The sequence below is a fragment of the Penicillium citrinum genome (genome assembly GCF_028827155.1).
Source record: "Penicillium citrinum strain IBT 23319 chromosome Unknown utg000008l:1.0-2707905.0:1.0-2709502.0, whole genome shotgun sequence".
NCBI classification, from domain to species: Eukaryota; Fungi; Ascomycota; class Eurotiomycetes; order Eurotiales; family Aspergillaceae; genus Penicillium; species Penicillium citrinum.
Genome location: NW_026622693.1, coordinates 315,321 through 341,619, shown reverse-complemented (window position 1 = coordinate 341,619; position 26,299 = coordinate 315,321). Strand labels below are relative to the sequence as shown.

At 46.6% G+C, this 26,299-nt stretch overlaps 11 protein-coding genes across 11 annotated transcripts; 6 read left to right on the top strand and 5 right to left on the bottom strand.

Annotated features, from left to right (window-relative positions):
* Nucleotides 1-620: 620 nt before the first annotated feature.
* zrfC (putative ZIP Zinc transporter) lies at nt 621-2,156 on the bottom strand (the record flags this gene model as incomplete). Its single annotated transcript, XM_056647479.1, has 4 exons — nt 621-1,391; nt 1,445-1,685; nt 1,748-1,879; nt 1,930-2,156. The coding sequence occupies 4 exons, from the start codon at nt 2,154-2,156 to the stop codon at nt 621-623; spliced, it is 1,371 nt and encodes a 456-aa protein (XP_056497244.1).
* Nucleotides 2,157-3,138: 982 nt separating this feature from the next.
* On the bottom strand, nt 3,139-4,942 carry N7469_008560 (fungal specific transcription factor domain-containing protein; the record flags this gene model as incomplete). Its single annotated transcript, XM_056647478.1, has 3 exons — nt 3,139-4,074; nt 4,126-4,817; nt 4,888-4,942. The coding sequence occupies 3 exons, from the start codon at nt 4,940-4,942 to the stop codon at nt 3,139-3,141; spliced, it is 1,683 nt and encodes a 560-aa protein (XP_056497243.1).
* A 631-nt stretch (nt 4,943-5,573) lies between these two features.
* On the bottom strand, nt 5,574-6,479 carry N7469_008559 (oxidoreductase, short chain dehydrogenase/reductase family; the record flags this gene model as incomplete). The annotated part of the gene is made up of 1 exon (XM_056647477.1): nt 5,574-6,479. The coding sequence occupies one exon, from the start codon at nt 6,477-6,479 to the stop codon at nt 5,574-5,576; it is 906 nt and encodes a 301-aa protein (XP_056497242.1).
* A 2,659-nt stretch (nt 6,480-9,138) lies between these two features.
* On the bottom strand, nt 9,139-10,597 carry N7469_008558 (uncharacterized protein; the record flags this gene model as incomplete). The annotated part of the gene is made up of 5 exons (XM_056647476.1): nt 9,139-9,891; nt 9,950-10,030; nt 10,084-10,236; nt 10,286-10,456; nt 10,511-10,597. 5 exons carry the CDS (start codon nt 10,595-10,597, stop codon nt 9,139-9,141), a joined length of 1,245 nt encoding a protein of 414 aa, XP_056497241.1.
* A 1,049-nt stretch (nt 10,598-11,646) lies between these two features.
* N7469_008557 (uncharacterized protein) lies at nt 11,647-12,294 on the top strand (the record flags this gene model as incomplete). Its single annotated transcript, XM_056647475.1, has 1 exon — nt 11,647-12,294. The coding sequence occupies one exon, from the start codon at nt 11,647-11,649 to the stop codon at nt 12,292-12,294; it is 648 nt and encodes a 215-aa protein (XP_056497240.1).
* A 748-nt stretch (nt 12,295-13,042) lies between these two features.
* N7469_008556 (short-chain dehydrogenase) lies at nt 13,043-14,045 on the top strand (the record flags this gene model as incomplete). The annotated part of the gene is made up of 4 exons (XM_056647474.1): nt 13,043-13,242; nt 13,301-13,377; nt 13,430-13,513; nt 13,576-14,045. 4 exons carry the CDS (start codon nt 13,043-13,045, stop codon nt 14,043-14,045), a joined length of 831 nt encoding a protein of 276 aa, XP_056497239.1.
* Nucleotides 14,046-14,368: 323 nt separating this feature from the next.
* On the bottom strand, nt 14,369-15,434 carry N7469_008555 (oxidoreductase, short chain dehydrogenase/reductase family; the record flags this gene model as incomplete). The annotated part of the gene is made up of 4 exons (XM_056647473.1): nt 14,369-14,569; nt 14,625-14,738; nt 14,799-14,910; nt 14,980-15,434. 4 exons carry the CDS (start codon nt 15,432-15,434, stop codon nt 14,369-14,371), a joined length of 882 nt encoding a protein of 293 aa, XP_056497238.1.
* A 1,204-nt stretch (nt 15,435-16,638) lies between these two features.
* Nucleotides 16,639-18,847, top strand: N7469_008554 (uncharacterized protein; the record flags this gene model as incomplete). The annotated part of the gene is made up of 13 exons (XM_056647472.1): nt 16,639-16,703; nt 16,756-16,878; nt 16,942-16,960; nt 17,009-17,198; nt 17,260-17,306; nt 17,362-17,416; nt 17,476-17,594; nt 17,648-17,914; nt 17,966-18,087; nt 18,138-18,310; nt 18,384-18,449; nt 18,505-18,585; nt 18,645-18,847. 13 exons carry the CDS (start codon nt 16,639-16,641, stop codon nt 18,845-18,847), a joined length of 1,530 nt encoding a protein of 509 aa, XP_056497237.1.
* Nucleotides 18,848-19,294: 447 nt separating this feature from the next.
* N7469_008553 (Zn(II)2Cys6 transcription factor) lies at nt 19,295-21,886 on the top strand (the record flags this gene model as incomplete). The annotated part of the gene is made up of 6 exons (XM_056647471.1): nt 19,295-20,470; nt 20,525-20,897; nt 20,951-21,352; nt 21,414-21,496; nt 21,565-21,623; nt 21,685-21,886. The coding sequence occupies 6 exons, from the start codon at nt 19,295-19,297 to the stop codon at nt 21,884-21,886; spliced, it is 2,295 nt and encodes a 764-aa protein (XP_056497236.1).
* A 490-nt stretch (nt 21,887-22,376) lies between these two features.
* Nucleotides 22,377-23,451, top strand: N7469_008552 (NAD(P)-binding protein; the record flags this gene model as incomplete). The annotated part of the gene is made up of 5 exons (XM_056647470.1): nt 22,377-22,455; nt 22,508-22,818; nt 22,884-22,994; nt 23,087-23,387; nt 23,444-23,451. The coding sequence occupies 5 exons, from the start codon at nt 22,377-22,379 to the stop codon at nt 23,449-23,451; spliced, it is 810 nt and encodes a 269-aa protein (XP_056497235.1).
* Nucleotides 23,452-25,127: 1,676 nt separating this feature from the next.
* Nucleotides 25,128-26,131, top strand: N7469_008551 (uncharacterized protein; the record flags this gene model as incomplete). Its single annotated transcript, XM_056647469.1, has 2 exons — nt 25,128-25,136; nt 25,205-26,131. 2 exons carry the CDS (start codon nt 25,128-25,130, stop codon nt 26,129-26,131), a joined length of 936 nt encoding a protein of 311 aa, XP_056497234.1.
* Between the last annotated feature and the right edge of the window lie 168 nt (nt 26,132-26,299).

The following is a 26,299-nucleotide window of genomic DNA, read 5'->3' as shown; positions in this document are numbered from 1 at the left end:
AGTTTACTCCCTATTAAATCCGATTATAAGCGAACTCTCAAGATATAATAAGGAGGACTATATCTATGAATAGGAGGTTTTGTACGATCTAGCAAATAGCAAAATCGTCTCGAAAGATCCCCGCTTCGTCGCTAAAACGCGGGGGCTCGGCATCGACGAGGGCCGCGCTGAACTATGTGGAGAAGCTATTCGCAATCAGGCAGGTTGTCGCGGGTGACGCCGTTTATTGGCTGAGACTGAGACTAAAGTGGAGCTTGAAATGCAGTCTTATCGACTGGAGGAGATGTCAACAAGAACTATGAACAATGGGGTATGGAGAAATGGGGGTTGAAATTGATCATTGTACTCCGTACAAGGGGGGGGGGGTTACGGGGCTGAATGAAGATAATCCACGATCCCTGAACAAATCGTGTGCACTAGTAGCTTATTTTGATTTTTAGCGCTACTACAATGCACTATCGTTATATACAGGGTTTAGTCGGTTCCTGCCGAGACCCTCGTGGGACTCAGTCCAAAGACGCTCTGCCCACTTCTCCTCCAGAACTTTTTATGCAGGCGCAGTCAAATGCAGCAAGATGACGACTGCGATATTATCATACAGGCTTGGAAAAATGGAAGCATTAAGCCCATTTGCCGAGCACGCTCATCAGGATGAGACCGATCACAAATGAAACGCCACCAGTGAGTACTTTGCTCAGGCTTGCATCCAGCATTTCACCCCCATGGATAACCCAGTCACGAGCCCACATGTCGACCACACCAACCCAGACGAGAATACCAGCTGAGAGGGCATCCAATGTGCCAAGTGCAATGAGCGTGGATTTCTCATTGCCGTTGAACGAATTCAATACTCCCAGTCCGATAGCCATGCCGATGGGAGTGATCAGAGAGAATGCAAGAGCCATCAACGCCTTCGATGGGAATATGCCCCCAGGAAGCATGGCGATACGAGCACCCAGAGCCAGACCCTCGAAGAATTGATGGAAGACTATCACCACAAGCAACGTTTTGTAAAACGAGTCTCCAGCAACAACCAACGTCAGACCAATCAGGATACTGTGGAAGAGAACACCAGCTTCCATAACTAATACCGAGAACTTGGTGGCAGGCCTTGTGGGATCTTCACCGTGAGAATGACCGAGATGCGCGATGGTTGCATGTTGAGTGGACTGAGTTCCGTCCTTGCGAGATTCGTCTTGGCTGCCGGTTACTTCGCTGTCTGTGCATGGCGCGCATCGTTTACTTTCGCGAGCTGCGATGATTCGATGGCCGATGAATTCGACCAAAAATGATAGGAACATGCCGGCCATGACGATCGCAGATGTGGTGCCTTCGTATCCAAGTTCCCCAAGGCAGTCATTCGTGAACATGAGAGTTGCATGGGTATACAGCTGGTTATGGTCAGTCTTGCCCATTAATTTTCAAATTTACTGTCCCGACTCACATGAACGAATGCGGTTGCAATGATGATACCAGTTCCGAACTGCTTGATTATGGTCATCACAACCCCGTTGATTGCTGCGAAGGGGAGTTTTGCTAAAAGCATGGGAGCAAAGACACCGATCGCACTAGTGACGAGAATCACGAATAGTGTCCCGATTCGCAAGGGTACGTCGTAGTCGCGTGTTTGGATTCCACAGGATGGCTCAGAGCTTCCTTCGGACTCTCCGGCGCCGACACAGTGTCTAAGTTGGTGTGAAATTAGCGAGAGATACATTGGTCCAATGACTTTGCTGATCAAACTTACTCGACTCCAGCATGGAAATGGCAATTTTGCTCTCCTGATGACTCCGATTCCTCATGTGCGTGGTCGTGCTCGTCCGTTGTTGATTCTTCGCCGCCCACGAGGGCTTCATTCCCGTCTGAGTCGATACAGTATCTATTGATTGTGAGCATTGAAATGATGGAACACAGAAGAATGATACATACGTATCGCTTCCATGCGAATGGCACCCTGTGTATTGTGCAGGGACTCCGGTCGTTGGTGTTGAGGATGCTGAAACAAGAACTTCTTCCCCGTCTGCTTTTATACAGTAGATATCCTCTCCATGAGAGTGGCATCCTGTAACGACAGATGTGTCACCGGTTGTAGTTGGCGTTGCGGCATATGCCTTTGTAATTGCTAACGATATGAGAAAAGACTTGAAAATATACATTATTGCAGACCTGAAAAATGAAGGCGACAATAATGCAAGAGGCAAAGCCAAGCAGGACAGATGCTAGGATTTTCGAATAATGCCCAGAAAAATGTGCGATGTTCTGACCTTCTATAAGGGCTTCGGCTTATGCGAACCGCCAGAGCTGGGGGCCGTCTCGAAGGTAGCCATCGCCAAGCAGCAGAGGCCTTTCCGGCCACTGCCAAGAGTGAAGAATAGATAATAAATGCGGGTATTTCTCTCGGAGACAACCACTTTCCTAGTGCTTGTATCCTCCAAGGTACTCGATTACCCATTTCCAAGCATCTTGGCAGGGCTCCGCTGGTCTTGGTTCTTGGCATCAAAGAGGATATCATCCACTTATAAACGAATGAATAGCTCTGCGCAGATTTAACCACCAAGGTCCCTCTTGGCATTGACGAAGTCACGTCAGAACAGAGTCTACAGAGAAAAATTACAGAAAGGACATGGCACGTTGATGATAGACGGTATCTCCGTTTATTAATGTAAACATTCACTTCATGTTCGTGAAAGTACACCGAAAACCCATTGGGTTTGGAATATCAAGAAAGAATTGCTTCTATACGGAGAATCAAAGCCCTCACACTCTTTTCACACGAATTTCTTCAGATATCTGAAAAATCTCGGTGCTACCAACAACACTTTCCCTCACTAGAAATTGAATACTCTTAGCTATGTGTTCGATTTTCCACAAAGGTAATGGTGGAGAAAACGAGGTTGCAGTTGTGATATTGAATTACTTTCTATAATAGCTTCTGCTAGAGCGTTGTTCCTTGTCTACAAGCGAGATTATGTTGATGCCTTATCCACCTCGCTTGCGCAGAGAGAACAGTAAAACAGTACTAATATGGCCTGGTTTTTATGAGCCCACAGACTAAGGTACCTGGCCTAGGTAAGAAACAGGGAAGACTGAAATATGACGGGTATTATTTGCTCACCCTGCTATCGCTATTCTCCGTAGTCACGAGGGAGATTCAACCCAATCGTTGAAAAGTAAGTCAAGCGGCATGTTCCCCATCAAATCCAAAGACACTTCATTCATAAGCGTGCGTAAGTTGGGATCTCCAACGTCATCACTTATTGTGAGCTGGTTTTCATCACCAAACATGAGATCATTTTCACTGAACCTGCGCAAGAAATCCGGTATCTGCTGAGAAGCTTCATCCAATGGCGGTATTGCCAATTCTGGCGCTTCATTGGAAAGAGAATAGATCTCAGGGTTTGGCGATGAGTTCAGCGTTGGGAACGACTCAAATCTACTGCAAATACGATCTAACATTTCCATGCATCGAGCAGCGGAAATACTTTGCCTCGCAAGTTTTCGCAGACAATCCCTAGATTCATAGATCGCATGGTGCCAGAATGGTGGTTCTTGGTCATGGTGGGATTCGCTGTTATCCTTTCCAAGGAAACCAACTAGTATAGCTAGAGAAGCCTGGACCAAGAAATATGTGGCATACCATATCAAACCGTGATATAAGGAGTCCTGATATGCCATACAAAAGGTGGCAATATCATGAACACTCTCCATAGCCACATCTAAGCATTTCTCTTCGGCGTTGAATCGCGTTGGAAGGAAATTATGATACTTTTGACTGCCTCGCCAAAGTAAAATTCGAAGATTCTGTTCTTTCCACCTCAAAACGGAGCGTGGGCCTAAAAACCATTGAGATATATCGGAAGCGAAGTAACTTGGTAGTGCTTTTCGCCACGCGTTCAAGTCCCGCTCTAATAGTTCAGCAAGTCTGAATTCCATTCGTGAGCCGGCTGTTTTGGCCAGTAAGTACTCGTGATAAATTGAATCTGCGATCCGGGCAAGCTTGGCATGGGCGATGATCGAGGAGTAAGTTGTCGGATAATCTACTTCTTCGGGAACAGGATCTCGCAGGGTGGATTCCTGGATACTTAAATCAGCATGGAACTTCTATTTCTGATGATAGAAACATACCTTGTCATCAATGTTGAGTGGAAGATTTATGTCGATGAACCCATCAGTCATGGTTGGTGGCCGACCAGTCGTTATATTAAACCCACTTTCGAAGGAGTAAATAGTCCAGAATAACTGCCGACGTCTTTCATGGCCAATTGTGTTCATAGTGCCCGTTGAACTGAATTCACGATGCAGCCCAAGACCGATAGCCATTCTATAGGCAAGTCCAACGAAGTTGTAGCCTGTGTTTGTCCTATTGATCATTTGAAGATAATTTCCCATCAACAAAAAAGCTTGCACTGTCTCCACGGTTCCGGATTCCAACATATGAAGCGACATGCTTGCCCTGGCTGCTGTGTAATAATTGGTCTTCATATGTTCATGTTCACTGCTAGATGCCCAGTGACCAATAGCTAGAGCCATATGATAAGTGACTCGCCATGGAGATCTGGGGTATTTGTGGTGCTGTCCTGTACCGACCCTGTCTCTGAACGTCTTCTCGTGTAAAATTGGATAATAGACGTTATAGAGATGAAAATAAGCATCGATAAGATTATTAACGACATAAGAAGCAGAGAGGCCAGATGGATCTGGGGGAGTGACTTGCGACTGGTATGATTTGTGCTGTATCTTGCGTCGTCGCTTTTGTCTGACCGTGCCAGTCATAGAAGAGTCTATCTCCTCAAGAAGCCGTGAACCAGAGCTGCTACCTGCAAGATTTGTCGGTCAATATGGTGCTCATCCTTTGATTTGAATATGTCATATGATATTATTACTCACCCAAATATCCTGAACCAGTCGCCGTCGTTAATGTCGCCATTCCATCCGTGCTCATGGTGTCGTTCCACGACGATGCTTTTAACTCCGGAGATAATGACCCTTCATGCCATTCAAATGTATCTGGTGTAGTCTCATCGGCCTCAACAGTTGCTGGGGATTCTATAACCTCCGTGTGACCTTGCAAAGCTGATTCAATCTCCAGCTCTGGATGAAGCGACTGTAGAAGGCATCGGAGCTGAGCGCACCGATGCTCAGCTGCATCGAGATTTTTTCGAGTCAAAGACGTTCGGACCGGAGGACCTTCAAAGCTGCAGGTTTTGCCTGCTTTCTGACAGAAACAGCATGGGTCGCCATCTTTGTTTCCTGGGAGGCATCTGCTTTTTCTCCTCCGACACTGGACACATGCACGCGCAGCCGGTGCAAGAGTGGCTTTACGTGAGGTACGTCGCATCTGAATGATACACTACTTGTTCAGCGGATCACAATTATTTCAAGCCAAGGGAGCTATTTAGTTGCAGCCTTTGAGTCAAGATTGAATGTCATTCCGTCATCGTGGAACAACGCGGGAATCGGAGCACAGCGGACCGACTGATCTATGAACTCCCCCACGTTCAAATTTATAGCCAATTTTCAGATGAATTCAACAATTTCTCACGCTATGTAGTCTAGAAAAGATGCATTTGTAATTACAATACAATCGCGCCACCGTCTACTACAATGTCGGATCCATTTATGTATGAGCCTGCACTGCTGGCAAGTAGAACGATGGTTCCAGTCAGCTCTGGAGGACTCCCCATTCGACCCATAGGATTGCGCTCGCTCCAAATTCGCCGATGCTTTGCGATTCCGTCACCTTCATTCAGGATCGTATCCATATATCCCGGACTGACGCTATTCGTACGAATGCCATATTGAGCCCATTCGGCGGCGAGGCAGCTTTTGAGCGATAGAAGAGCGGCTTTGCTGACATTGTACGCAGCTTGAGGTTGAGGAAAGTTGACACGATGAGCGGAAATGGAAGAGACAAAGGTTATAGAGCCTCCTGTTCCTTGTTTGACCATATGTCGAGCGGCTGCTTGGGCGCAAATAAAGGCTCCCGTAGTATTGATATCGAGCATCCTTCGCCATTCAGATATCGGCATCTCAAGAGATCTAACAACACCAACAATCCCAACAAATGAGATGAGAATATCGACAGAGCCAAGGACACGGGCTGTTTCATCCACTGCTGTATTCACGGCTTCTTCTGCAGTCACGTCGACTTTCTGTGTCTTGATTTTCGCATCGGGAAATTTGGCCTGCATTTGAGCAATTTCCTTCTCGGAGTTTGCGGGATTGATGTCGAATATCATCAGGCCTTGAAGCCCATGCTCGAGGAGTGCATTACAGGCGTGAAGGCCAAGTGTGCCAGCACCACCGGCGACTATGGCATTTCCTTGGACGGAAAACCGTTTCTCGGCGCCCACAGCGGGGTCGGTTTCGATGGTTGGTTTAGGAGCGGCGGTCATGGAGCTTGCACTTCCATCACTGAAGACCATAGATGGTACAGCAGTACGAGAAGTGAGTGCTTCTCTGCTAGGAACACTTGCCATTCTGAATTCGCTGGCTGATGAGATGTTTTCTGATAAGTATAGAATGATAGTCTAAGGGAAGTAGAAGAGTAGTATGAGGGGAAATGTTTTGATGCGGGGATCAGGTGCATGGCAGAAGGCTAAATAATCAGCCACTAAATGTTCAAGTCATAAGCTACTCTATTTGAGAGCAAGGTCTTAGCCAGTCGGGGGTAATACAGAGCTCCGACATCTAGTCCTTTCCAACACGCGGAATTGGCACCGAGGGTCCACATCTCGGCGTGCTGTCAACCGACGACTTTGCGTATCATACTTCCATGACTGGGTATGATCATCCTATGGTGCTAAATTGAGGCACTACTGATAGCTATAATGAATTTCCTAATCCCGCAGCATATGCATAAATATTTTTCACGACTTGATTCTCACTTCGCCCGCGATGGCTCTTTGGGCATGTTCCCTCAATGCACTAATAGATTCCATCGCCGGGCGAAAATCACTCGCTCTTTCAAATACATTATTACGTCTCACAAAAAGGCGTGTTGTAGCCATTTCAGCAATATTCAAAAGATGTAGATCGTGTCTTACAGTATCTGCATGGAGATCGCGCAGAAGATTGCAGAAGATGGTTATGACAGCAGACATCGGGTAGAAAAGGAGATTCCTATGTATAACCGTTAGTGTCGAGAGAAATGGAACATTTTACCCTTGCATTGACCTACCAGAAACAAGCAGCGCTAATTTGGGCTTCGGTGTCGTCGAGAAAAAGAAGCAGAGAGCGACTTGCCTCGACGGAGAGTGCGAGGCTGGAATGCAGACAATCCAATGTTTCTGTCACCGATGCAGAATCTGAGCGCCATGCACTACATCGACCACCGGCTAGGTGAATGAGGTTGACGCAGCAATAATAGTTCATGTGTGTCAGGGCTCCATATGTATTTTTCTGCTTGAATCGTCGACGGGAGAAGGACAACTGCGGGCGAACACTCTCTGGAAATGAGATCCTCCAACATTCGAGCTCCTCATCAAGCTCACGCACCGAGCGTATTAAGTCAATATCTGACTTGCGGAGAGCTTCACGGGAGTAGAGTGCTGTAAAGGTTCGTGACTTTATCTTGCTAAGATGAATGTCGCATGGAAAAATAGGATCACCGCCATTTAAATCGATATGCTTGGCAGAATATTCCAGGCACAAATGAAGGCTCTCCTTGTAATTTTGGGGTATATCAAGAGTGCAGTCCTCATCCCTAAGACAATGTGGTTGGCCGGTACGCAAGGCTAAATCTTTGTCCAGTGAGTAGCAAGTCCAGAATAGATTCCGCAGATGTTGTTTGAGGATTGATGGTTGATTGGTAGGATGCTTCGAGTTATCCGATGCGACCTGAGCTCCAGTTGCTAACAAAAGACGCGAAGCAATGGATGTATAGTGAATGGCTCTTTGTACCTCGCCGGCGAGGACAAAGATGAATGCCTATATTATATGTGGATTTAGTTAGTTGCGCACAAGGAACGTTTAGAATGGGGCCATGGCCCTGGCGTACCAGTATAATACTGGCCTGTAAGTCATCAAGGTTAAGTGGCCCCTGGATGAAAGCCGGAATAGCCGCACTTGCGTGTGCGATGTACACCTCGCGGGGTATAGTAGGCAGTTCAAATGGATCGTAAGATGGATCGAGATGGTGCAGAGAGGAGATCATAGCCATAAAACCGAATATACAGGCCTGGGCACTGTGGTATTGTGGAAGTGGCGATTGGTTGTGAGAATAAGCTGCTTGGATGGTCTGAAAGAAGAGTGCTGGGTTGATCACAGGAAAAATCCGGTGCAAGGCAGAGTTCGAATACAATTCCACGAATTTCATCAACAGCGACTTCTCGGGGAGCACCGGAGGTTTTTCAGAGAATTTTCGTATCTCTCGGCGCGGTTTCTCCCAGGGGGCGTGTTGCGTGGTTGGGAATGGCACGGGGAGCCTAGTTCGAGACCAAATCCATCGAAGACCCTCGGGCATCAATTTCAACGCTTCCGTTTGAAGATTTCCGATCTCCCACCCCGCAAAATGAATGATTTTTGGTGGTAACCCCAGTGGAGTGGAGCTGGGGCTCTCCGATGGATCTTTTTCTATGGAGTTGGTGAGTAAAAAGAACAAGTAGAGATGGGAAATAACCGACCTTTAGAGACGGCATCTTCCTTTTGCTGATCAATCCGCTTTATGCGCTCTACCAAGCTGACTCGCTTGACTGTATTTCTCGATCGTTTTCGCGGGCTTGACCTGACATATGTACAGTCTGACTGATGATGGAAACACCAATTACAGGGACTTCTGCTGTCACACTGAATCTATAGAGGCTTAGGATTGGGTTCATGGATGGCTTCGAAAAGGTTGTTACCTTTCGTCGATAACATGCGTCGCAGGCCGTGAATTTCGGACCTGGAGGAGACATGCTGGGGGAGGATATACCAAGACGGCCTTTAAATTAGAAGGAAAAAGGAAGATGGAGGTAGTCTATGAATTTTGGTATGGATTCCCCTGCTTCTGACCCACTTTGAAGCCAGTCTGGTCACAGCCAAAGAGTCCACCGGCACTAATGAGATGCAGGATTCTGCTCCACAAGGATGATCCACAAACTTCCGCTTAACTAATGAATCCGCGGAATCAAATCCAACTCCCACTGTATCCATCACCTACAGTATAGCAGCTACTAGCTGCGCTGCTTCTCTCACCGGATCGGATGGCCATGTAAATTCGAACATGTTTCCAGGTAGCTCGGCGTTGGGCACATAGCGACGGAGTTCATCCAGCATTTCCGCGCGCCGTTCATCGTTAGTTCTTGACATCATCATCACTGTGACCGAGTGCGAATATCGAAGCTTGTTGTATAGATCGAGGCGTTGCGATAACTGTTCTGGAGCTGTATCTGCCGTCAAGACCCCTGCGAGAGCAGCTGCATCTTCGAATGCTTGCGCAGCACCCTGACCTTGATGTGGAAGCATGGGGTGAGCTGCATCTCCAATCAAAGCCAACTTGCCTTTGACAAATGTCGGCGCTGGATCTCGAGATGCTAGACTCCAAAGCTTGACGTCTTCGGCCATTCGACACATTTCCAGAAGGTCCTCGCCGAAATCGCCAAAAGTGTCAATTAACAGGTTCAGGCTTCCTGCATTATGCCACGAAGCATCGGCTCCAGACTCTTCCGCTGAATTGGATGGGTGAATGCCAGCACAGTTGAGCAATTTTCCCTCGCGACAGGGATAGATCACAAGGCGGCGATTTAGAGTAGCAAAGACATGGACACCATCGAGTCCAACCTTTGCTAAAAGGGCGGACGTGAGTGGATTACTTTGCATCTTTTCGATTGGCACCAGGAATCGAAAGCAGCTCTGACCAGTATTCACGATGCCTCGTTCTTCTCCCATGATGGCGCCCACAGAGCGAGACTGTCTTTGTTAATATGGTTTCCCGCCATTTTCTGATCAATATCCGATGACTACTTACATGAACCCCGTCGGCACCAACTACGATATCACCAATGTACTTGTCCCCATTCTCGAGCACGACTTCTCCCTTGTCTGCATCCTTTGATCCATGCCTATTAGCCATTTACGATCAATATTTGGAAGCCTACTTACCACGGATAGGACCTGAGAAGACAATTTGATATCTATCTTTCGGTTATCAATAGCCTTGGCGGCAGTCGAACGCAGAGCGTTGTGCAAGTCGACTCGATGTGTCAAAACCCATTCGTCAGATACATTCAAGATTTTCCGGTACTCCTTGGTGACCTGCCAGAATTAGTCTCTTCATTTCGAGATCTATGGTCAGCCAGCTTACAATAGGAGTAGAGAGAAGCCGCCCATTTCCATCCCAGATCTGCAGCTTCTCGCAGTGGACAGGATTCAACCAATCAAGGTTACATCCCCATCGCTTCAAGATGCGAGTAGCATTTGGAGCTACATGAATCGCCGCGCCGACCTCGTTTAGGAACCCAGACTTTTCCAAAACCTGCACGTTATCCTGTTAGGCGGAGGGCGCATTCATTGCAAGGGGAATACTGACTGTCACATTATGCCCTTGATGATGAAGGGCAATGGCAGCACCTAAGCCACCCAGCCCTGCGCCAACGACAAGAACATCCAGAGGCATATCGTTTCCAAGGATCGTTGAGAAAAGGAAACAATATCAATAGAAAGGTATAATTTAGAGCAAAATCTAGAACCTGACAGCTTTATCGTTTCTCGATAGTGGACCTTTTAATAAAAAAAATTTCCAATTGTATGATTATCTCCGAAGCTCTGCCCTCGTGTCCCGAGTATGTACATAGTAGGTCGTCACGTCCCACTGCACTGACTGGACTAGAGCATTTTGTACTAGTATGCATGAAACGACTCATGTTCGAGATGAAAATGGCTAAAACTCGGCATGGTCCGACTTCTAGTTTCTAGATCGACAGCACTAGACATTATACTTATCCTGTTCGAGAAATCTTAACTTCCGCTTAGCTCATCGGACCATGTGGAGAACGGAAGAATCATGAGACGATGTATGAATTTATTGCAGTACTAATTTGGTATGATTTTTTCCTGTTTCATGAATTCTTATGTCAAAATCCGACATTTAAATCTTTAAACTTGTAAGTTGCCATTTCCCAGTCTCTATGGAGTGATAGAATCATGGACTTCATATGTCTCGTGGATACTGGGGAGATTGGCTTTCTATGGGCACGTTTATGGGTAGGCACTGGCATTATTTCCGTTCGTGGAACAAGGACTTCCTTTCTTCCCACGCGTACCAGGTCTTAAATAATTTGAAATTCCAAAAGCTAGGTCTTCTTTTTCTCATGCTGAATTACCAAGATCGGCCAATTGGCATGTATTTATGCTCCGTCGGTTCAAGGTTCCACTCGCAAAGCTACCTGAGACCTATGTACATAAGACCCAGCATGGTGTATTCTTCTAGAAGGCCTCGGGGTTTTCTGTCCTCTGTACTTGTCATGTCCGAAGTCCGATGGAAGATTTAATGCTCCATTGCTTGATTCCACGGACCGTCCCAAGAAACCAAACCCATCCATTCACATCTCCTTTCTATTTCATTTTTACTGCAGATTCTCGGCATTCAAAGGCATGTCGCTCAAGTATTTCTTTTCTGTCATAGTTGGCGCAGCAGTTACCTTGCAATTGCTTATTCTCGCCAACATGAGCTATCTCTATGGCTCCGCCTATCACGATGGGTCGAGATACAGCTCAATGAAATTGCTTTATGTGGATTACGACCAAGGATCCGTTGGCGAGTCTGTTCTAACAGCATATGATTCTCTGAAAGGACCTTCGTTCCCAAAACTCATCCACCAAAGTCAGGAGCAGTATCCGACACGAGCAGACATCCAACAGGCTGTTTGCATTGGCGAGTACTGGGGCGCTATCTATTCTACACAAAATGCCTCGTCGCGATTATCAACCGCACTTTTCTCGCCCGAGGTCGCGCGAAGTTACGATAACTCACCGGCACTTCAATCCACCTGGAGCAGCACTCGCTATTCGGCCTATGCTCAAAGTGTCTTTTCGAATTTGCTTCAGATCACAGAGGCCGCGGCAGCGGTATACAGGAACACAAACGGCACAGATGTCCTGCCATTGATAAATGCTTCTGATCAAACCATCGCAAAAACAATCCTCAGTCCAATCTCCGCTACTTCAACAGACCTTCACCCAATGCCTCAAGGCGTTCGCTTCTACTATAACACGGTGTCCATGGTCATGCCTATCATTATTCAATTCTTTTTTCATAATGGCACTGAATGGAATTACCTTGCAAAAGGACCTCTTCGCCAAGCTCTCACTTAAACAGAACACTCTCCTTCGCATTTTGATATCTGTTGTCTATACATTCATTGCGTCACTTGTAATGACAGGCTACATATGGGCTTTCCGTGAAGACTGGCAGGTATCGGGTGGCCAGCTAGCCCTAGCAAGAAGAAACGTCAAAAGGAGAGAGAGCAGGCGAAACGACAGGAAATTGCTCGAGGTAAACGACGAGCGGCCGCTGTTTCGACGGGAAGTGGAGATGGAGACGCAGATATAACGATATCAATACGAATCGAATACGTTTCGTTATGAGAACCGAGACTGGGTATTTTCCAAGCGAGAAAAATAAATAACCTGAAAAGCAGTTGTCATCCTGGATTAAATTCTATTGACAACAGTAAGCATGTTCCCCCTGTCGCCTACTAGATACTAGTATCGTCCAGGATTGTTTCAACTATTGTTCTCTACTCTAGGCCATACTCTGTTGAACTATTGACCTCTTTTCTTCAACAAGGACCCCTCGGAAGAATATCCACCAGTCTCGACTGGGAATTGTTACATTCCTGGAACGAGTGGGGTATTTCATGCGTGGGGTAAATTCATGTCACCGTGCGACATCATCATCGGTCGACAGCGCGCCGATGCGGGCTATTATCACCCGATTCTACTCGTAGTGGCTGGAACCCTCGTTGATTGTTAATATTCTTAAGCGGTTCAGACACAGCTTGGGTTTCAAAGTTTAAATTTATTCTCACATCTCACTACATCCTCCAATCGGAAACTCAACATGTCTATGAACCTTGCAGATTGTGACCGGGCCCGCGAGGGATTCCCTCGGCCTTTCCCTAACACACCCACCAATGTCCTCGAACAGCTCAGTTTGCGCGGCAAGGTAGCTGTTGTGAACGGTGCAGCGGATGGGATTGGTCTCGCCGTTGCTGAAGCCATGGCAGAGGCTGGTGCTAATGTAGCGCTGTGGTACAATTCGTAAGTCCCCGCATAAACCCTCCATGAAGCATTGAAAGGTTACTGAGAAAGAATACAGAAATGACCGTGCTGTTCAAAAGTCTCAAGAGTTAGCCTCTACGCATGGAATCAAATCTACGGCCAATAAAGTTGATGGTAAGTCCAGCCTATTCAGACCAATTCAGTCAATTGCTAAAATTGATTCTAGTCTCGAATGCCGATTCTGTGCAAAATACCTTAACGCAAGTTGTAAAGGACTTTGGTAAAATCGATATCTTTGTCGCCAATGCTGGTAAGTTGTCCTTTGCAGCTAGAAAGTGAATTCTCTTGGCCATTGCTGACATATTATGACAGGAATGGCAATCTCCAAGCCCATCTTAGAGCAGACACTGGATGAATACCACAAGCAGATGTCGGTTAATGTGGACGGTATCGTTCATTGCTCCAAATTTGTAGGAGAGATCTTCAAACGCCAGGGCTTTGGAAATCTCATCATCACATCCAGTATGAGTGCCCACATTGTCAATGTTCCTACCGATCAACCCGTATACAACGGAACAAAAGCATTCATTACTCATTTTGGGAAATCACTTGCTCGTGAATGGCGAGAATTTGCCCGAGTGAACATTGTTTCTCCTGGATTCTTCGACACCAAAATGGGAGCTAGCCCCGAGTGTCTCAACGAGGCTTATCGAATGTCGGCCTTGGGACGACAAGGACACACGAAAGAGATTAAGGGATTGTACCTCTACTTGGCTAGTGATGCTTCTACCTATATGACTGGAAGTGATGTGTTGATTGACGGAGGCTATGTTCTACCATGATTGATATTATTCCTAGTGGAAGGCATTAGTATTCTTACTAGACCATATAGATTTCCTACAAGCGGGATGTTTACCATTTTTATAAGCCAATATCTTCCGCTAGTTGAATATCTCTATCCAATGGAGTGAACTCTCAGGTTACTATAAATAAAGACTGCGATCTCGGCGCATTTTTACTATGTAGCAGAGAATAATTCAATATATGTCAATTGCGTTAGCAATATTCTATCGTAATTTTGTATATATTTGTCTAAAAAAAAATCCTTGTTTATAACGCCAGAAGCATGCCACATCTAGTTTTCATCATTCCATAAAGTGCAAGTTTATGCGGAAGCACAGTGGCCACCATCGACACGCAGGTCGGCACCAGTCATCCAGGCACTGGCATCAGTAAGCATATAGATGGTAGGACCCTTGAAGTCCTCCGGGGCACCCAAGCGGCCGAGAAGAGCTCCACGCATCCAAGTCTCCTCAACCTCAGGCTTCTCCTTCAGCAAAGCGTCGGTCATAGCCGTGCGAATGTACTATTGTTCAATGATTAGTAACCTAGTTTATGATGTATATGGAAATTGCACATACTCCGGCGGACAAAGTGTTGACACGGATATTGTGTTGACCCCATTCTTGAGCAACGGATCGGCACATCTGGTGGACGGCGGCCTTGGAGGAGTTGTAGGCCGTGCAAGTGAGGCCCTATAAAGAAAGCTATTAGGATACATGATAGTTAAACTGCGCATGTGTATGAGGACTCACCCGGTTGGCGATCTGGCCGGACATCGAAGCGATCATGACGATGCTACCAGGAGCCTTCTGTTCAACCAGAATGCGAGAGAAGTGTTTGGCGGGGATGAAGGTACCAAGGACGCTAAAGAAGATCTAGTTAGCATTTCGGCCTTCAAACAAGTCAGGCTTTTTTTTTTCGCAGTCTACTTACTTGACATCCAGCATCTTGCGATATCCTTCAACAGGGTAGTCCAGTGCAGGAACCATCTGTTGAATTCCAGCGCAGGTGATTAGACCGCGCATGGGCATTGCGCGCTGCAGGGCATCGGCAGAGATCTTCTCCAGAAGCTCCTTAGTAGCAGTCTCATCGGTGATGTCACATTTGGTGTATGTTGCCTGCAGGCCGCGCGACTTTGCCAATTTCTGAACAGCAACCCACTCCTCGGGACTGGGCTCAGGGAGAAGATCCAAGCAGGCAACATCACCACCCGCTTCGAGGACAGCAGTGGTCAGCGTCATACCGAGACCACGGCCACCTCCAGTGATGACAACGGTGCGACCGGCGAGGGAGAAGAGGTCATTTGCGGGTGCGAAAGCCGCCGGAGTCTGGTTTGACTCAGGAACGACTGCGGGTGTGGTGTGGTCGAGGGAGATAGAAGGGGCCATTTTGGAGGAGAGGGGAGTTTAGAAGAGAATGAAGGTGGGAAAAAAAGATAGAAGAGAAACTGTCACTAGCTGTCGACTGGGCTGATTTTTTTTGGGACTCAAAGTTCATATAGGACGTTTCACTTGCCGTATGCAAGTCCAATGCACCCACAGCTGGCCATGGTGTACAGTGGTTATACATTGCCCGACTAGGGAAGTATCACGTTAGAGGACCACAGTGGAACAATGCTGCAGCAATCATGCTGCTTAAGCACCAATTTCCAGACAATTTCTCCCGAGCCCGACAAATGATACCGATTATCATTGGCACCGGGCCGGCCGAGTGTGGATTTCTGGAAAGTGCATCGGGTTACTCTTTTGGGTAACATATGAGGAGTATGCCAAACAGTGCCGGGAGGTATGGGGATGATTGAGAATATGGAGAACAAATACAGAATTGACGCAGCGGGGAAGACGTCTTAACAATATATCACAAGAGATCCACTGGACGAGCAAATCATGTTCCTTTCAGTGGTGGTTAAATCTACCAAATCGGGAAATTCTGGGACTGCCCTCTTCGGCAACCAATCACGCACTCCACACTAAGCTTTTAGCCGGAATAGCATAATTCACAACGGAGGAGGCCAGGCTCGGGGCCCCAATATTCCTTCATCGGACCAGGTACAGGTCTTGGCTGCCGAGATTCCTCTTCTATCTTTGCATTCTCCTGTAAGAATGGGCCGTAGCGTGCAAAGAATGAGGGAGCTGTATGTATAGAAGGCACAACGCCTCACAAAGTATAGTATAACTTTAATTGAACTTTATGTGACTAGTCTCTAAGATATCCAGGTGTATTCAATATATTGCAATCAACATGCAGCTAGACCTACTCAATGCGGTAATTTTGTAGCCAGAGTAAGTTCTCATCCACACCCCGCAATCCCGGATTTCTCCCGCTTTTGAGACACGGAAATGGATTCTGGGGCACCACGCGTGATTCCCTGGTCCCCATGGGATCGCGGAACCTTGCATGGCGCCACCGATTCAGGGCACCCCAGGGAGTATGACGAACATGTCAACGTCCTTTTATAAAAGGAGGCATCGCCCCACTACGCTTGACTTGTAAAGAAGTCATTCTTTACTTTCGCATCATTCTGCAATTTTTACTGTGGTTTCTCCTTAACGCCTCCTTTTTACCTTGGAGATTATTCATTCGAAGGAGACCATGACATTCCTCGCCGGTAGACCGTTGGCTTGGGCCATCACGGCCACTGCTGGCAGTGGTTTTCTGTATGCAACCCTTTCTCTAAACACTGGTGAGATTCCTTGCTAATTGTTGCAGCCTCTTCGGTTATGATCAAGGCGTCATGTCAGGCCTTTTGACGGGCGATGCATTTGTGGCACGATTTCCAGAGATCGACACGACGAAGACTGGACACGGAAGCTCCTCGCTTCAAGGCACAGTGTAAGTGTCAACAGTTAATTAGTCATAGGACAAGACTTACTCACGTCTGCTTTCTTCAAATAGTGTTGCTATTTATGAGATTGTGAGTCACTTTGATCAACTATCTAATACCAGCCTCTAATTGAATAAGGGTTGTTTTCTGGGGGCTATTATCTCCCTATTTGTCGGTGAGCTGCTCGGTCGACGCATGTGCATCATGGCCGGATGTGTTATTTTGAGTATTGGCGCTGCTCTCCAATGCAGTGCATATGGTATCCCGCAACTTATTGTTGGTCGTATCGTCGCTGGTGTTGGTAATGGTCTCAACACGAGTACAATTCGTGAGTTTTTGTTTCCCGGAACTGCACACTCTGCAAATAGACTGACAATGTCTCTTTCTAGCTGTCTGGCATTCAGAGTTGAGTAAAGCGGCGAGTCGTGGGAAAGGGGTACGTCAATCTATCAAACATCAAACTTTGAGGATGATACTAAATCGCGATATAGCTTGCCATTGAACTGGCAATAAACATCTTCGGTGTTATGCTCTCCTACTGGGTCGGTAAGTGTATTCGAATCTCTGGTAGACAATATATTTGCACGCATACTAAAGTTCCATAGACTATGGCTTCTCCTATAACTCCAGCGAAGCACAATTCCGTGTTCCCATTGCCATCCAAATAGTATTTGCAATCATGACCTTCATTGGCGTCATCTTCCTTCCGGAATCACCTCGATGGGTACGTATAGAAATTGCCTCAAAGACATGTGATATCGGCTAACAGTGAATTAGCTCATCAAACATGGCAACGAAGAGAAAGCACGTCACATCATTTGGAAGTTGCAAGACAATGCCAATGAGATTGATGAAAATGACGCTGTCGTTACTGTTGATGTCAGAGATATCTCGCAGGCGATCCGCGAAGAGACTGAGGCTTCGGCTGAGGGTTCGTTCAAGATTCTTTTCACCAATGGTCCGCAACGTTTCTTTACTCGAACCCTTCTTGGTATGGGTGGACAGATGATGCAGCAAATTTCTGGAATCAACCTTATCACCTATGTGAGTGATCCAATGGGTGTAGTTATTCTACCTTTGCTAATCAATAAACAGTACGCTACTGTCATTTTCGAGAACTCTGTGGGCATGGACCACAACACTGCATTGTTGCTTGCCGGATTTAATGGTGTCGCTTATTTCTTCTCTTCTTGTGTACCCATTTGGGTCATTGATCGGTAAGTGGAAAGGCCCTTTCTTGATGAAGATGATTATTAACCGAATATAGTCTCGGTCGCCGCAAGCTTATGATGTTCGCGGTCATTGGACAGGGCTGCTGCATGGCTATCCTTGCTGGTACTGTCTGGGACGGCGGTCATGCTGCTGGTCTAGTTGCCACTGTCATGCTGTTCCTGTTCAACTTTTTCTTCGGTGTCGGTCTTCTCGCTATTCCTTGGCTCTGTATGTTCTTCCTCTCGAATCCCTTCTCACTAGGCCCCCACAAATGTAACTACAATACTGATGTCTTTCACAGTGCCTGCGGAGTATGCACCCCTCGCAATCCGAACTCGTGCCGCTGCCTTGGCGACTGCAACCAATTGTGAGTGTAAAATTATATTTGCAAAGGGTAAAACATAGGCTAACGTGATGTCTAGGGATCTGCACTTTCCTGGTGGTTGAAATCACCCCTGTTTCGATTGACAACATCGGATACAAGACTTACATCTATTTTGCCGGTACGTTTGCCTGCCAATAGCAACTACTTGCAGGAGTCTCACTGACATCTATTTTATAGTCTTCAACTTCTGCTTCTTCCCTCTCATCTGGTTCTTCTACCCTGAAACACGAAACCTCACCTTGGAACAGATTGACCACCTGTTTACTGGTGAGAAAATCAAGCTTCAATGGCACGCATCCATGGGCGTTGCTGGAGATGCCGAGACACGTATCGCGCATGGAAAAGACGCTGAGAGTGTACAAGTCCAACATTTTGAGTAAATTGCTTCTTGAGATAGACTTAAGATTCGTTGTGTAATAATTTTATAAGTTGGTCTTTCTTCAAATCGAATTGCTATGTAAATTAATGAAGTAGTTAATTACCGACCAACCCAACTCAAGTCATAGAAGTACTACTGATATACGTAATTCTCGGCCTGACGATCACCTCGCTTCTAGCCGTGTTCCTGGAGAAAAATTGACGCATTGCCCAAGTTCGCCACTATTCGGGCAAACCCCGGAAAACTCTCTCCACGTCTCCCCGATGCCTCGGGACGCCGAACCAACGGCAACGCCTCCAGTGGACCCGGCCGGGGTTGGTGGCTTCATCGGCGCTTAAACGCTCCTTTTTCGGTAGGTGACTTTTAGTTCCTCCATCCCCACGTCTTACGTTGGCTGCTTCTTGATTCCAACCCCGGGATTTTGCAAGATTCACATCTGAGCAGCAAAATGGTCAGTACAATCATTGAGGGTATTTCAGCAGGTCTGGATGGTGATACAGGCGATCTACCATATTCAGTGCAGGATCATGCACAAGATGCAAAACAGAGTGGACCGAAGAAACGAACTCGGACAGGCTGTCTCAACTGCAGTCGCCGTCGTCGAAAATGTGATGAAGAAAAGCCTACTTGTACTGGCTGCAAGCGACGGGGTGATAAGTGCCAGTGGCGCATGCTAGGTTCATTTCGCGATTCCAACATCAAAGTACTGGAGTCAGATCACCCCTCGATGAGCCAGGGTGGCGCTGTGAGCAAGAGCAAGCGCCAGAGTAAATTCAAGATTTTGAATACATTGCCGGACAAAGCTCTTGATAGAGGGGTCAAGCGACGGAATGAAGAATGTTTGGATCTGGCGACGCGAAAGAGCCTCTCCCCCTTGCCTCCAAGAGGAGCCAATGAAACTATGCCGCCAATGGCCACGGCGCCAGAGGACCAGGCGAATCCTACTACTTCTTCTGGATGTGCGGATCGACCTTCTAATTCAACCGATATTGGCCATCCTTTATCGCCTCCACTGACAGGCAATGCCTCGTCCCATACGTCGCGAGATCCCAGCCAAAATTCCCCACGCCATGATGACATTGAGCAGTGTACAAATCATATGAGCCAGCCTGATCCAGCCAGCCATGCACAATATCCACCTAATCTGCATTGCGATTTCGAGCCTCAACTTCCTGATGATGCATCACCTCATGGCTATTTGAATTCCAGTCCTGAATACGCCATTGACGATATCTCTGCTCTAAATAATATTACGCAAGGCACTCAATTCCACTCTTCCGTGGAGGGCTCATACCAAACTGGTCACTCACCTTTATTTGATCACAGTGTTTTCTCTGATCCCGCAGATCTGACGAATGATGTCTTCCTTCCGGGCTCGGCCTACGAGGCACTCCACACGGCGTTGCGAAACCGCCAGCTATGGACTGCTCGACCGGATGTTCCAAGACGAGCTAGCTCACGGGGCTCTATCTCCCAGGCTCATACACCGTCGGCCCTAAGTGAGAGATCTTATACTCAATCTACACGACAGCCTGAGCGTTCCCGTTCAGGTCGATATTTTGAATTATCTCCAGAGCGAGAACATGTTTTATGGCAGAATTATTTGAATGAAATCTGCTCATGGGTAGGCTCTTTGGTTTGATTGAAGGCGGAAATCTGGCTGACCTTGGGTAAATAGCTTGACATGTTCGACAACAATCGACATTTCGCCTCGACCTTCCCCCAGATGGCAAAAACAGCACCGCATCTGCGATATTCAATACTAGCTCTCTCAGCCCGGCAACTGGAGAGGGAACAAAATGAAAAGTCTCAATCAGAGAGCTTGTCATTATATCAAGAAGCTATTCATCTTCTGTTTCCTGAACTACAAAGCAAGAGTACTCCCGTGATCGCTTCTTGTGTTATTCTCTGCGTGCTGGAGATGTTGAGCTGTAATCCCAAAGAATGGCGACGCCATCTAGATGGATGTGCATATCTGATTCAGGCCGCCGGAATCAATGGCTTTTCTGGTCATGAAGAGCAAGCTCTTTTCTGGTGCTTTGCAAGAATGGGTATGAAATTCACTTTCGATTAAAAGTTCGAATATTTATTGATGACGTTTTAGATGTTTGTGGTGGCCTCATCTCTGAGGAAGAGACAATCATTCCTATTCACAATTGGAGACCCAGAGACATGAGCTGTTCCGAAGCATCACATCTTTTCCTTTCTTCCAATAAAACGAACTTCGACACTTACGCAAATTACACTGTCTATCTGGTTGCAGAAACACTCGGTGTTCTCTTTGGGTCCTCATCGAGAACGACTCATCCCTGCACTTCTTGTCACTCGCTTCCTGAAGAAGATAGCAACTCCTATGTCCGTCGCTGGGGAGAATTGTTTACTCAAGTGGAGCAATGGTATGAGCATCGACCGAGCCAGATGAAATCTATCTTCACTGCCTCCACTCCCAGTCAGTCTGCGAGAAACAAACCATTCCCAACAGTTTTATATGGCAACGGAGATGCAAGTATGTTCCTTGATATCGTAATGCCTTGCACCGAAACTTCATGAATCTAACAATCGTCTAGTCTCTGGAAATCAATTATACCATGTGAGCGCCTTACTTTTGCTGCAACGAAAGCCGAAAACGCTTTTGCTTCAGAAGAAACCGGTAAGTTATTCAGTGGCTCTATGGTATTTCGCTTTTCCTGGAGTATGTATCTAATAAGAATGCTCCAGAAATCTGTTCTATGGCATGCTCGTCAAATCTGCGCCATCTCCGCTTCAAACGCCCATCAGTGAGTATTTTCTATGTTCATTCTTGCCATCGTATCATTACTGATTGTTTGCCCTCTGCAGTGGATGCTGGACGAATGCACTACAGCCTCTCTGGATAGCCGGCAAGGTTATGTCGCACTATTCTGAGCATGAAGCCATTGTCGAGACGCTTGTGCGAATTGAGCGTGAGACTGGTTGGGCTACATCATGGAGAGTCGAAGATCTGAAAGATTTTTGGGGTGAATATGACACAGAAGATGAGTGCGATGTCGACATGGATTAAGATGAATGGCATGAATCACGAGATACGATTGAATTTACAAGTTACATGATCAACGTAGAAATAGTAAACCCCAAAACTCTTTCTGAATATATTTCCTGAGGTTTACTTGATGCACCTCTTGTCCCATCTCATCATACTCTACAACGGTAAGCTACTAATAATTCTCGGAACAAACCCGGGCGGGGCTGATGTGCTCGAGTCGAGGCTTGATATCCACTGGATACAAGAACGAATTGGACAACAATACCATCTGTCATCGAGGCCAGAACGCCCAATCATTTCAAATTATTAGTTCTTGGCTCCTGGTCTCTACGTTCATCGATTGCGCGCTCGGCTCGAGTCAACTATACCCCAGATTCTCAATGGCCCCGCGTTTTTCTCCTCTCTATTTGTATATACTGTATATATGGCTTAGAAGTACGTGCACAACACAAACACCGTTCCGTTCTACATCACGAGCTTTTCCTTAAGTTAGCTTCTCACAAAGATCATGTCTTCCTCTGCTCCCTCAACATACTCGCCGGCGAAGCCCCAGACTAAGATTGCGCTCGAGTCCAAAATAATCGCCAGTCAGTAATATCTCTATCTCTAGAGGCACTGAGGTTGATCATCTCTTAATAGTCACCGGCGCAAATCGGGGAATTGGGCTAGGTGTTGCAGAATCTTGTCTCACGAATGGTGCCGCCAAGATCTACTCCATCGACATCGGCGAAACTGGAGACGACTTCCAGGCACTATCTAATCGTTTCCCAAACCAACTCTTTGCAGTTCAAGCCGATGTAACGCAGGAGGCCAGCATTTCTGCCGCCGTGGATAAAATCATCGAAGAGGCTGGTGCACTCCATGGAATGGTTGTGAATGCGGGACGCACGAACCACAAGTCGGCGCTTGATTTCACCACTGAAGAGATCGAGGCACTTTTTTCAGTTAATGTGAGTCTAAAACAATTCTTTCTGTCTCAGCTATTAGTTTGGGCTTACTGGCTGGATGGTATAAGCTCTTTGGTGCATTCTACACAGCTAGATGTGCTGCCCGAGCATTCATCAAACTAGGGATCAAGGGAGCAATCGTGTTCACAGCTTCAATGGCGTCTTATCGCCCTAACAAGGTAGGATTTATCAATCCCAGTGACTCTTTGAATACTTGCAATTATTTCTTGTCCTGGCTAGATTTCCAGTTTCTGTCGGCTGACTTCCATAGCGTGTTCCATCCACCCCCTATGGTGCGTCGAAGGCTGGCATTCGAAACATGACACACACCCTTGCTATGGAATGGGCTCAATATGGAATCCGGGTCAATAGCGTTTCTCCTGGTCTTGTGAATACTGCAATGACATATTGGGTACCTCAGCAGCCTGATTGGGAGCAGCAGTTGAAGTATTACGGGGGATTCCCACGACTAGCGGAAATTCAAGAGCTTGGAGGTGCATATGTTTATCTTCTGAGTGATGCTGCAAGCTATACAACCTCGATTGATATTCCCGTAAATGGAGTCATTGGAAGTAAGTTGGCATGAGCAGTCTTCACGTAAAGAAAAGGGAATTACTAACTTTTTTAGTCTGCTAAATGCGAAAATGGGGATGGCCAAAACGCAGACTACGGAATTTCTTGGGGATATTCCAGAGCAGAAAGCCTTAAACGCAATTGCGTTTGGATGCATTGGCTTAGGTATGCTAAGTATTAGTGGGAATATATCGCAGCCAACAGTAGAATATACTATCAGCACTTCGCAAGACATACTTAATCTTATGGATTACTGCATCGTTGATTAGTAGCGAAATTAGCTGAGCTGGTAAATTGGCTCTCTGATTTACTAAAAGTTGAGGGTCTGAACTCACAAATTATTTAGACTCATAAACACTTGTTTACGGATATAGTAAGCCTGATAATTCACAATGAGGACGGACAGACTTCATGGCATTTTAATACTATCTACAATTCAAGTTCGGCCCTATTCAAACAAACAGGGCCGTTTGTTTTAATAGGAGCTTTTCACTAGGCATTTGGACCTCGTAAACCCTTGTTGTGGTACATAGAGTGAACAAGCAACTGAGTATATAGTGTGGGCTCAATACTTTCGAATTTTCTTGCGTATGCGTATCACTTGGACAAGCGAGCAGCAATTGTTCGGCCTTCTTTGCGAATCTCCTACAGTACTTCACATTATACATAGTACTGCTTGCCATGTTAACGTGCGTAAATCGTTTCTGTACAAACCCAGCTCTCTGTTATCATTGGATACTCGTTTCAATAGTGGGCCGCGGTGGAGTTCCTACCTCCAAACTTGACGTTCGGGCCAAATTCTCCCTACTGGGGGTAAATTGAATCACGAGCTCTTTTACCCCTACAGCCCCTAGAACACATGAAGCTGAGACACTCCCACGCCATCAAGAGCTTAACATAAGCCATGGGGGGGGAAGCCTTTCCAATCAAAGGGTTGCAAGAATTGTAAACGGCGGAAGGTTAAGGTACGCCCACAGACATCCTGGTCCCTTAACAATGTGGTGGATGGCCGGGGCTGACGTGGGCTCCGGCCTTAGTGCGACACTGGACGCCCAGAATGCAGGAACTGTGTGAGAAGAGGCGTTCAATGCGAAGGCTACGAGAAAAAACTTGTCTTCGTCTATCAACAACCTACCGAGCAAGGTGAACATGATAGAGTACGAGATGAACCTCAGGCAGGTCAGATGATATCGATGCGACCGCCAATGCCGGTGGTCATGAATTCTGCTTCGGCGCATCGAAATCAGATTGTTTCATCGTATATTAATATCTATTTCCCCGATGACATAAAGGGAAGCATCGGTCTTGATCCTTGGTATAGGCTCATTTCGGAGGTTTCCGAGATGCCAAATAAACCCATTATGCTTGAAAAGGCCTTGGCGGCGACATCTTGTATTTATATTGGCAGAACAAGGCGTGACAATCACCTGCTCAGCCAGGGACTCCAACTATATAATGGTGCTATACGACATGTCTCACATCAACTCAGTCGAAATAATTACACTGATGAGCTTTTCTTCACCCTGGGTATATTCCAGGTCCTGGCAGTAAGTCATTGTCATCCCATCCCAACTTTCAAGAAATAAAAATGCTCATATAAAACCAAGACGCTTTATTGTCCAGCTGGTCTTCAATCATTGATACACCAAACAGCAGTAACCAACGGGATCTTTCAACAGTGTTTCCGCCATGTCAGCAACAGTCCCCTTATAAAAACATTATGTCTAGCATTTCAAAGAATGCGATTGGTATGTCTTCAAATATTGCTGCTTCGTTTCGTCGATGATTTGCGATTAAACTGACTATCTGGCTTTAGTTGAAAGCACTTTCACCTCTGGAGGCAAAAAGCGGAGTGGAGTTAATTATAGAGCACAGTCCAGATGAACTTATTTCCGATGAAGACCAGGCCGTCGATGAATTATTCCATCTTATGGCTGGAATCGCACCGGTTTCAGCTGCTTTGGGGATGACTGACATTTCTGATGAAGATGCTTGCCACCTATTGCTACAGGACACCCTGGCACACAGAGGCAAGCTGCTATCTTGGTATTCTCGAGAGATGCATCGGATTGGTGGTGCCCCTTCTGTTGGTCAGAGTAATGAGTTTCCAAGCTCGGCGATACCTTCGGCGGAGCATTTATTTGGTCTTCCATATCGCTTTCCCACCCTTGACAATGCCAGGATACACATTATCTATTGGGCGGCACTTTCAATTCTCCAGGAGTTGATTGGCCAAGTCTACGCATATACATATCCGTTTGCTCCTGTTGACATTAACAACAAGAACAAGGAGCATCAGCTCGCGGAATATTATGCGGATGAGATCAGCCGAGGCATTCCCTACTGCTTGCAAGATAGAATGAAGGCATGGGGCGCAAGTAGTACGATTTTTGGTATGGGTCAGATTGCCAAGGTGTACATGGAATTAGGAAATAGCGAGAAGTTTAAGTGGAGTCAAGAACTCTTCAAACATGAGGCAGAATTGGGTTCTGATCTCGCTTATCATATGCATCATCTTCTCTTGTTCAGTTGGGATACTTCCCAGAAAGCGCGCCAGAGAGCATTATCGCCAGAGTCTTGGGGTTCAATGTCCCACCCATCGGCTGCTGCAACTCCTCCTTCTCCAGTGTCTAGTCTGTCAAGCGCATCTACTGCGCCTTTCAAGGAAGAATACGCAGCTTTGCCAGGGACAATAATTGTGCCAGTCCGGCCAAAGCTAGAGACGGATGAAGTTGAATGCTAAATGAGTTGAGGGTCGATGATTGATTAAAGCGGGGCGATTATTCCAAACCAATGTTGATGATGCTGGCGTCGCGCTTGGGAAGGAGAGGGCAGATGCTTTCAATGATGCAGACCACAGTCGGGCTTGATGGTCTAGAGACGCCTCGGACAAGGTTGGTGGAATTTCTGG